The sequence below is a fragment of the Rhododendron vialii genome, chromosome 6a (genome assembly GCF_030253575.1).
Source record: "Rhododendron vialii isolate Sample 1 chromosome 6a, ASM3025357v1".
Taxonomy (NCBI): Eukaryota; Viridiplantae; Streptophyta; class Magnoliopsida; order Ericales; family Ericaceae; genus Rhododendron; species Rhododendron vialii.
The window spans coordinates 26265908-26276005 of NC_080562.1; the positions used below are offsets into that span (position 1 = coordinate 26265908).

Consider the following 10098-nt stretch of genomic DNA (forward strand, 5'->3'; position numbering starts at 1 on the left):
CGTACTTTGTAGTAATCCTTTGTTTTGATTTTGCCTTGCAGCCGAGGGAATCGTTCAGCAGCTTCGGGAGAAAGCTGACCGAGCCCGAATTACAGCGGCTTTCGCCATACCGATCTCCAGTCGGTACGCTCCTGAGCTGCTCGGGTACGTCCCAACCTACACGAGCTTTCTGAAAAAGAAGCCGAGGCAGCAAGGGGTACCGCGGGCAGGCCGAGGACGAGGCCGATGAGGGAGATCCGGGAGAGGAGCAGGAAGGGGGGAAAGGTGGGCAGGAGGAGAGAACGAAACTGAAGGCAGCACATCCGCGCCTCACGGGGTTATACGAGAGGAAATCAACCGAGAGACGCCGGAGAGGACCGGTTTAAGCGCGGAGATGGCGGGCACGGAAACTCGAGAGGTGCTGAACCTGAGGCGCCGAAGGCCTTCTGGCAGGGGCCCGGGGACAGTCCCCGGTACTTCTGGTGCCGGGACTTCAGGACCGACCCCAGTCTCGCCGCAGGAGCCTCCGGAGAAGAGGACTCGGCGGGAGGGGGGAGACGGAGACGGTGGAGGTCAGGAGACGATCCTGATCGAGGAGGAGCGGGAGGAGGCTGGAGGGGGGACCGGAGGAGCGGAGGAGGGCACTTGGGTCAACCCGAGGGAACTCCCCTGGGCTCCGGAGTTCCGCCATTTTGCTGGCCGCCCGATCCACCATGCCGACAGTGTTAAAAACCTCGGCGTGGCCTTCGGGATGCTCCAAGGAAGCATTCTTCCTAGGGACGCCCGGGCTGTCACCGGCTTGACCGAGGACATTACAGCCGAGATAGCTCAGGCCCTCTTCAATGTAAGTTAATGGTCTGCGTCCCATTTTATTCGGTCTGAAAGTTTGCATTTTGTTGAATTTCTTGTATTTTTCTGCTTGCAGGCTGGAGCTCGGGCATTGGCCATCAATGACTGATGCAAAAAGCAGAAAGAGAAGACTGAGAAGCTTGCCCGGGAGCTGGCTCGGAAGGAGGAGGACCTCAAATTGGCTCGGGAGACTTGCGAGCTCTACCTGGCGGACTTCCGAAGGTGCGACAGGGAGAGAGTGGAGGCAGAGGCCAGAGCCGCCAAGGCCGAGGAGGATGCCAACACAATGCGAGTCACCAGGGCCACAGAGGTTGACTTCGCGAGGAAGGGAGGCTACGATGAAGGCTGGGATGCAGCCGGAGTAGAGTACAAAAAACAAGTTCGAGAGATTGAGGCGGAGCTGCATCGGGACCGTTTCTTGGACGGCCTTCGGTATGGCCATGAAGCCTTGGTGAAGAGGCTCGGCCTCCCCGAAGACTCTGATCTCCGAACCCTCCCCGAGGCGCCTCCCGAGGAGCTCATCCTTCCAGAAGAGGAGGAAGTGGTGGAGCCGGCGTCTGAGGACCAAGGTCCTGGGAACCAAGCTGATCCAAATGCCCGGGGGTCCGAGGTCCAGCTCGACCACCCAGCTAGCTCTTAGGATAGTGTCTTCTTTTACTTTTGTCTTTGAATTCTGTAACTTTTGACTGGACGGCTCCGAACATTAGGAGTTTGCTGTTCCAGAGTTTGTAAATATTTGATGAAGCAGTGACTTTTTCTGCCCATGGATTGTTGCTGAAACTTTATGATGCTTTGTTTTCTTGAATGTTAAAATCTTTGAAATGCTTGTACGATTGGTTTGCTCAGTGGGTTAAGATGCCCTTGCTTCGGTGATACTTTGAAAAGATTGCAGAAGTATAAACCGAAGCATTAACCGAATCTATTTGCCAAGCATAAAACAGATGTTTAATCAAGAAAAAGTGATTCGATCCGAAGCCCCTGCTAGTAGGAGGGTCGGTAGGGATCGAATCAGAAGCAACCGTTTAATGAATATTTGATTTGAACGCCGCTGCTTGTTAATAGAAATGAGCCTATCGGGCAGACGCGAGATGGTTTAACTGTTAGGGACGTAGGCCGGGGTCACGAAGGGGTATGGCTTCTGCCATAGGTTCGTGACGCAGCGAATCCGAACAGTTGAAATTTCTGGTGGGTCGGTATAAGGGGCTCGGAGAGAAAGGCCGAGTGTCCTTACAGCGAGTGACCAGAAATCCAGACGACCGAAGAGGCCTGGGCGACTTGGTGGGATATTTGTCCGAGGGTATCACCTATGGGAGAACAATATCCCTGAAGTCGGTATAAAGTGGTCCGGGTAAGAACAGACCAAGTATAAGTAATTTAAACAATCAGTTGTGCGAACAGTTCCAAAGAGAATTCTCATTAAAACTCGGGAGTATTGTCAATACATAAGCTGATTGCCTTCAAAAATTCTCAAAAGAAAACGCAACGTAATAAAGATCAAACGGGCTTTGGTAACCGAGCACTATCCGTAGAACTTTTTCAGGTTGTTTGCATTCCATGACTTAGCGATGGGGGAACCATCCAACTTCTCCAATTTGTAGTTACCCGATCCGAGGTGCTTGAGAACTAGGTAAGGACCCTCCCAATTGGGCATTAGCTTTCGTTTTTTGGATTTCTCCACCACCTTTTTCCAAACAAGGTCGTCAGGTTTGAATGACCGGAGGCGCACGCTTCGGTTGTAACCCTTTGCAACCTCCTGTTGGTATGAAGCGAGCTTTATCCTTGCGTTGTCCCGTTCTTCTTCGGCTAAATCGAGGTCCGAAGCAATGGTGGTGTTGTTGACCGACTCATCAAAATTTTCTGTTCTCATTGTTGGGAGTCCGACTTGGAGTGGGATGACCGCCTCCATTCCGAATGCCAAGGAAAAAGGTGTGCGACCGGTTGATCGCCGAGGCGTCGTACGGTAGCCCCAGAGTACCCTGGGCAGCTCTTCGGCCCACTTTCCTCGCCGTGACTCGAGTCGTCGCTTTAGTCCGGATGAAATTGCTTTGTTTGCCGCCTCAGCCTGTCCGTTGCCCTGGGGGTAAGCCGGAGTGGACGTGTCCCATTTGATACCGTATTCGTCAAGCAGAGCCCGGTACTTCTGTCCTGTAAACTGCCCTCCATTGTCAGTAATTATGGCGAACGGCACACCGAAGCGTGAGATGATGTTGCGCCACACAAAGCGGATTACGTCTGTTTCTTCGATGGTTACCAGGGGCTCGGCCTCGACCCATTTCGAGAAATAATCTGTTGCGGTTAAAAGGAACTTGAATCCACCCGGAGCGACTGGTAGCTTTCCAACGATATCCATGCCCCATTGGGAGAAGGGCCAAGGGCTGGTGAGAGGGCTCAGGTCCCGGGCCGGCTGATGGATAATGGGAGCGAATATCTGGCACTTTTTGCAACGCTTGACGAACTCTTCAGAGTCCTTCTTCATTGTCGGCCACCAATATCCCTGAGTGAGGGCTCGGTGGGCGAGCGATCGTCCACCGGAGTGACAACCGCTGTCACCGGCATGAAGCTCTTCGATAATGCCCGGAACTTGATGTGGGTGTGCAACCAGTAAGTACGGCCCGGTGAATGATCTTCGGTAAAGCTTGCCGTTGGGATTGAGCCAGAAGAGAGCAGCTTTGTTTCGGAGTCGGTGAGCCTCCTTTTTGTCAGTGGGCAGGGAGTCCTCTCTCAGGTAAAGGACGATTTCATCCATCCAGCTCGGACCGAGCTCTATGTTGAGTACTTCCTTCTGTAGGTCTTCGAGCTCAAAACTGGGCTTGTCGATAGAACTGAAGGAAATGGATCGGTGTCCGGTACATGAGAATGCCGAAGCGAGCCCTGCCAGGGCGTCGGCGTGGGCGTTCTGTTCCCTTGAAATATGCTCGACTCTGATTGCTTTAAAGCGTTGAATGAGCTGGACTGCGGCGCTGAGGTAGGTACGCATCCGGTCATCCCGAGCTTCGTATTCTTCAGAGAGTTGGTTAACCACCAACTGGGAGTCGCTGTAAACGACGAGCTCTTCGATGCCAATGGCTTCGGCAGTCTTGAGTCTGGAGATCAACGCCTCGTATTCGGCCTCGTTGTTAGAGGCTGGGAAATTGACGGAGAATGAGCTTTCGTGCAAGACACCGGAGGGTGAGAGAAGAACGACGCCTGCACCTGCGCCTCGACTGTTGGATGCGCCATCGACGTACATTTTCCATACATCTCCGTGAAAGAGCTGCCAAGCTGTGCTAGGGTTGGCCTGGAGTACTGCTTCGGTACTCGGTGGGGGTGCCGAAGCAGATACGTTGGGCGGTGTAAGCTCTGCGATGAAGTCAGCCAGTACCTGAGCCTTTATTGCTGTCCGAGGCTGAAAGTGGATTTCGAAATTGGCAATCTCAACGGCCCATTGTGAAATTCGGTTGGAGAGATCGGCCTTCCGGAGAAGAGATTTGAGGGGGAACTCGGTCAGGATGATGATGCGATGAGACTGGAAGTACGGGGCAAGCTTTCGGGAGGCTGAGATTAGGGCGAGCACGAGCTTTTCCAGGGGGAGGTAGCGCGTCTCGGCGGGAGTCATGGTTTTGCTGGAGTAGTAGATTGGCTGGTGCTCCCGACCCTCCTGTCGGACGAGCACCGAGCTTACGGCGTGCGGAGAGACAGCTAGATAGAGGAACAAGTCTTCCTGGTCCCTAGGAGTGACGAGGAGTGGAGCCGTGGAAAGATACTCCTTTAGTCGCTGGAGGGCTCGGTCACATTCTTCTGTCCAGTTGAAGCTTCGTCAGCTGCCCTTTAGTAGAGCGAAAAATGGCTGACATTTGTCCGAGGAGCGACTTATAAACCGATTCAGAGCAGCAGCCATCCCGGTTAGACGCTGAACATCGCGCTTGTTGTGGGGAGCCGAGAGCTGATCAATTGCTCGAATTTGGGAAGGATCGGCCTCAATACCGCGCCGGGAGACGAGATGGCCAAGAAATTTACCGGAGCTGACGCCGAAGACGCATTTCTCGGCATTGAGGCGGAGTTTGTGGCGCTTGAGTATCTCAAAGACTTCGGCGAGGTGAGTTAGATGATCACCGGCGCGAAGACTTTTAACCACCATGTCGTCAATGTATGCCAGCATAGTGTCGCCCAGTAATTGCTCGAACATCTTGGTTATCATTCGCTGGAAGGTTGCTCCGGCATTCTTTAAACCGAAGGGCATGACAAGGTAACCGAAGATCCCGTGGGGGGTAATGAAGGCGGTGTTCTCGATATCGCCTTCGCTCATGGCGATCTGGTGGTAGCCCCGGTACGCATCCAAAAAGCTGAGTCGCTCGTGTCCGGAGGTGGCGTCGACAAGCTGGTCAATTCGGGGAAGAGGAAAGAAGTCCTTCGGGCAGGCATCGTTAAGGTTGGAGTAGTCGACGCAGACACGCCATTTGCCATTCTTCTTCTTGACTACGACGGTGTTAGCCAACCACTTGGGGTACTGGACCTCTCTGATTGCCCCAGCGTTTAAGAGTCGGTTGACTTCTTCAATGACGGCCTCGGAGTGAATGGGAGAGGACCGTCGTGCCTTCTGTACGACCGGTCGCTTGGCTTTGTCGATGTTGAGCTCGTGGCAGATGAAAGAGGGGTCGAGCCCCGGCATCTCGTAGGGAGTCCTGGCGAACACTTCAATGTTTCGGTTGAGAAAAGCTACCGTCTCGTTCCGATCAGTGTCACTAAGTGAGGAACTGACAAGGAAGAAGCGGGAGCCGTCCTCGGTGATTGGGATTGTGGCCACATCTTCGACGGTTTTGTCGTCGGGGGATCTGCCGACGTCCTCCAAAACTGGGGCTTCGGGTGCTTCAATGAGATTCACCCGGGGGGTCTGTTTGGTGCTTCGGACAGCGTTGACGTAGCACTGCTTGGCCGCGGTCTGGTCTCCGTACAGGTCTTCCTGGTGCCCGTTAGTGCCGATGAAACGTACCACTTGGTGATAAGTGGAGGCAATCGCCTTAAGCCTATGCAGCCAGGTTCGACCGACAATGGCGTTGTAAGGGCCAGGGACGTCGACCACCACAAAGTCTATTTCAAGCGTTACCGAGCCGGCACGGACAGGAAGAGTGATCATACCGATGGGCCAGACAGGAGCTCCGTTGAAGCCGATAAGGGGGACTTCGGAAGGACGGAGGTCGGTCTCGGGAATCTTCAGATCCTTGAAAAGGGAGTAGTACATGACTTCGGCCGAGCTGCCCTGGTCTACGAGGACGCGACGGACGTTGAAATTTCCGATGCGTAGCGTGACCACGAGGGCGTCGTTGTGGGGAAGCTGGACGCGGTCGAGATCCTTCTCGGTAAATGTTATCGTCCATTTGGAGCCGTCGTCGGTTCTTGGGCGCTTCGGTTCGGGGCCAACTAGCATGACCTGCTTGGAGGAGGAGGCTTCATTCAATTCTGCCCGGATGACTCGAGCGGCTTCGGGGTTCAAGGGACCGTGTATGACGTTGATTGTCTGTACCTCTTCCTCGGTATGTGATTCGGTCCTCTGTGTCCGAGCCGTCGTCTTCTCGTGATCGATGAAGTTGCCGAGGTGGCCACCAGCAACAAGTTGTTCCAAGTAGGCCTTGAAGGGCTTGCATGCTGTGGTGAAGTGACCTTGCTCGCTATGGTAGCTGCATCGAACGATGGGATTCTTGATTTTCCCATTTTCGGTTCCAAGCTTTTGATTGGGGAAGGAGAAGAAGGGCTGATCCTTCACTTGATCAATGATCCGGTAGATGGGAATGGTGAAGACGGTCTTTTCGGCGTTGAAGTCACTTGGTTTCGGTCCCCTCCTCGGCGACTGCTTGATTGTATTGACCTGTTTCTTTGGTGTTAAGACAGGTGCGGGGGCCGGTATGGATACCGAAGTGTTCAACGCTTTTGAACTTGTAGGCTTCCCGATGCCTCTCTCTGCTTTGGACTCGATGAGCTGACACCAGTTCTCGATTCGAGTCATAAGGTCCTTCATAGAGTTCGGCTTATGGCGAGCGAGGTCGTCGTAGACTTGCTCGTCCTGGGATGTGAGACCGAGCTTGAATCCTCGGGCAGAGATGACACCGTCGCAACCTTCTATCTCATTGAACAACTCCCAATAACGGCCGGCGTACTGCCGAAGCGTTTCGTCGTTTCTCTTACGGAGGGCTAAGAGGGAGTCGATCTCCTTCTCGTGCTTGTTGCTCGTTACGAACCGTGCCATGAAGGCGTCACAGAGGGAGTCGAACGAGGAAATTGACCGAGCCGGGAGTTGATTGAACCAGGTGAGGCCCAGGTTGCCGAGGCTTGCTGGAAACACTTTGCACAGGAAAGCGTCGTCCGAGGGTTCGTTCCGAAGAAACAGAGACATGACGGTTTTATACTGGACCAGATGAGTGTACGCCTCGGTCTTGCCGTCATATTTGGCGAACTTGGGTTGGGAGAATCCTTTGGGGGGGGGTAACCGAGTCGATCTCTCTTGTGAATGGAGAGGTCGAGAGTCGTGCAAGTCGCGCATCGCGATGAGGTCGGATCGAACTGTCGGGGCCGTCTGGACGCTCAGTCGCTGTACGCTTCTTGGGGACGAGTTTGTCCAATCGTTCGTGCTCCTTTCTCTTTGGATCGATACTAACCGATTTTCTGGGAAAACGCTCCTGGCGATGATGTCGGTAGCTATCCCGAGCGGAAGCCTCGAGGCGCTCAGTGACCGGGCTCCTGCTGTTTGCGCCGCCGGGGTGTGAGACGATGGGACTTCTGGCTCGGGGGCCCTTCAGGCGCTCGCGGTATCCTCTAGTCTGGATCTCGACAAGGCCGTCATCTCCCCTGGATGCCCTTGTGAGGCTAGGGGTAGATTCCCGGCCTGTCCTGCCCACAAGGACGGAGTGGGTGGAGGAGGCAGAGACGCTCCCACCACCGAGCCTGTCAAAGGCCGATGGCCTCCTTCAAAGTTGCGCAGGAGAGCGAGAACGGTCCCTGCGCGATGTTTCTTTTGGGGCTCGTGAGTCCACCGGTCTTGGTGACTCAAGACGATCCTTGACTGAAGGGCGGGGTTTGTGCTCTAGCAGGTGACCGGCTTCGTGACTGCGTGGGGGGGTGCGACGGTTTGTTCTTCCGCCGCGGCTCCCGGAGGAATGGGATGGGGAGATGAGGAGGTGTTTGATCTCCGCCAATTCGTCTCGGACGTGTCTGTCGCGGTCCACGACCGTCGTGAGATCGTCGATTTTGCGCTCGAGATGGCGGATGTAGGAGTGGAGCTCGGAGGATGGGCCTGCGTCTGGAACTGACGCTCCGGCGCCAACTCCGATGGATATGTGGGTCTTTCCATGGGCCGCCGCTCCGCCAGAAGCCAGGCTGTGGTCCACGAGGGAACCGAGCCCGTGGGCGGTACCACCGTGATGTGCGTCGTCGATCTCCACCATGTTTGATTCTGGATGTTTTAACGGAGCAGAGGGGGGAGGTGAAAGTTGAAAGGATGGTTCGATCCCCAGCAGAGTCGCCAATTGTAGGGGTTCGATTTAGGAGATGGGACCTTCGCCTGAATTAGTACTTCACTTCCGCTACTCCGTTCCTCCGCCGCTGACCCTGCAACAAGTCACTAAGGCTGGAATAGCCTAGTGACCCTCCGACGATCAAGTTAGATGTAAGGAGAGATGTTTTTAGGTCTAGGGTTAGGGTAAGATGTCATACCTCTCAAAGATGAGTATCCCTTTGTATTTATAGACCTAGGTTAACTTGGGCTCCAAGCTAGTGCGTGGAGGTCACGCTTAGGTAACCGCCTCGGGTGACATCATAGATGACGCACTGGATAAGACGGTTACGAAGCACATGGGCAGGCCTGGCACACATGATCCTTTTCGCCACGTGTTGCTCATGGTCCCCTCCTGCTATGCTGCATTCTGCCAAGAGGCCCAAACGGAATGCACACCTCGGTAATTAACCGAAGTGTCAACAGGAGACCTGACGCCAAGCGAGTAAACAGAAAGGTATACACAGGCCCGTGTTAATATGAGGCCTCGGTTGATGGTGGTCCGGTTAAATACCGAGACCATGACCGAAGCCTCCACACTCTCCAGTACCTGACCAACCTCCAAACATAGGTGTTCAGTCCAAGACTCGGCCACACAATATTCTCTCATTACCCACACGCTCCAATTTTCCTGACCAGTACTTATTTTGCATTCAATCAGGGCGAGATCTCCCAGAAAAACAGCAGGACGAACACTAACAAGACAACTCAAATCAGTTCCTACACCATCAGGCACCACTATTGGTCTAAACAACTCATCCCCGTATCAAACGACACCACCAAATGGTGACCACTCCTCTTATCAGTCGCGAACCAATGCACAGCCCCATTCAAATAAGCCTGCAGTGCCTTTTTCCGAATGGAATAAAACCCAAGACCACCCGAACGGCTAATGTCCTCCCAACTCCCCGAGCTGAACCTATAAACGTCGATCTCGGGTCTTTTCCTAGATTCAAGATACACGATCCTCACCACCTTGTAGTCGTTTGTTTTGCGAGCGATCAAACCCGAACCCCATCACATGCTCAAATTTCGCCTCACTTATCCTAGGTTTCGGAAGGGTCACGGACTTCCTTATCGAAGGGTTCCACAGAACCGTGTCGTGCGCGTACCTAAACTGATCGTCGGTGATACAAACCACCCCATTGCAGCAACCGACTACCCGGTAGAAATCATTCGCGGCGCTCTTGAATAGGAATTCAATCTTTTGGTACTCGCGGAACGATTCGTCATCGAAACGGAGCGAGTACACCTCTTCCTTGCGCTGCTCGGAGTAGTTGCGAAGGAGAATCAGGTCGTGGGCATTGTTGTGGGATAGGGTTCGAGGTCGGTTGAGGTGAGCGATGACGAAACTCGGGTCCGTGACGAAGGTGTGCCAAGATTTGCAGACGAGAGTACAGAGAAGGAGGGATTTGATGGGAACTGTTGTGAAAATATCGGTTGGTACTTCTTGAGGCAGGTAGTCCAGTATTTGACGATCCATCTTGTTCTACTTCTTGGAAAATTTATCTTTTCGGGGTTGTTTTTTTTTTTTTGCAGAGAACGTTATCAGGAAGGAGTAGAGATAGTTTTGAGATATAGAGAATCAGGGGATTGAATCAGAGAAGATGCCTAAAAGGTTTTCAACGAGCCCTAATTCTTAAAACCCTAGAAAATTTGCAGAATGTTAGAGATTTTCAAAATAAAAGAGTCGTCGGTTTTGGTTTTGGAAAATTCCTTTGTTTCCTTAGAATGCTTATTTTTCTCTT

General features: G+C 53.4%; 1 protein-coding gene across 1 annotated transcript; it reads right to left on the reverse strand.

Annotated features, from left to right (window-relative positions):
- Nucleotides 1–1678: 1678 nt before the first annotated feature.
- LOC131328542 (F-box protein At3g07870-like) lies at nucleotides 1679–9833 on the reverse strand. The gene is made up of 4 exons (XM_058361478.1): nucleotides 9358–9833; nucleotides 9165–9296; nucleotides 8901–9045; nucleotides 1679–1747 (listed from the first exon to the last, which is right to left on the reverse strand). Exons 1-4 carry the CDS (start codon nucleotides 9831–9833, stop codon nucleotides 1679–1681), a joined length of 822 nt encoding a protein of 273 aa, XP_058217461.1.
- Between the last annotated feature and the right edge of the window lie 265 nt (nucleotides 9834–10098).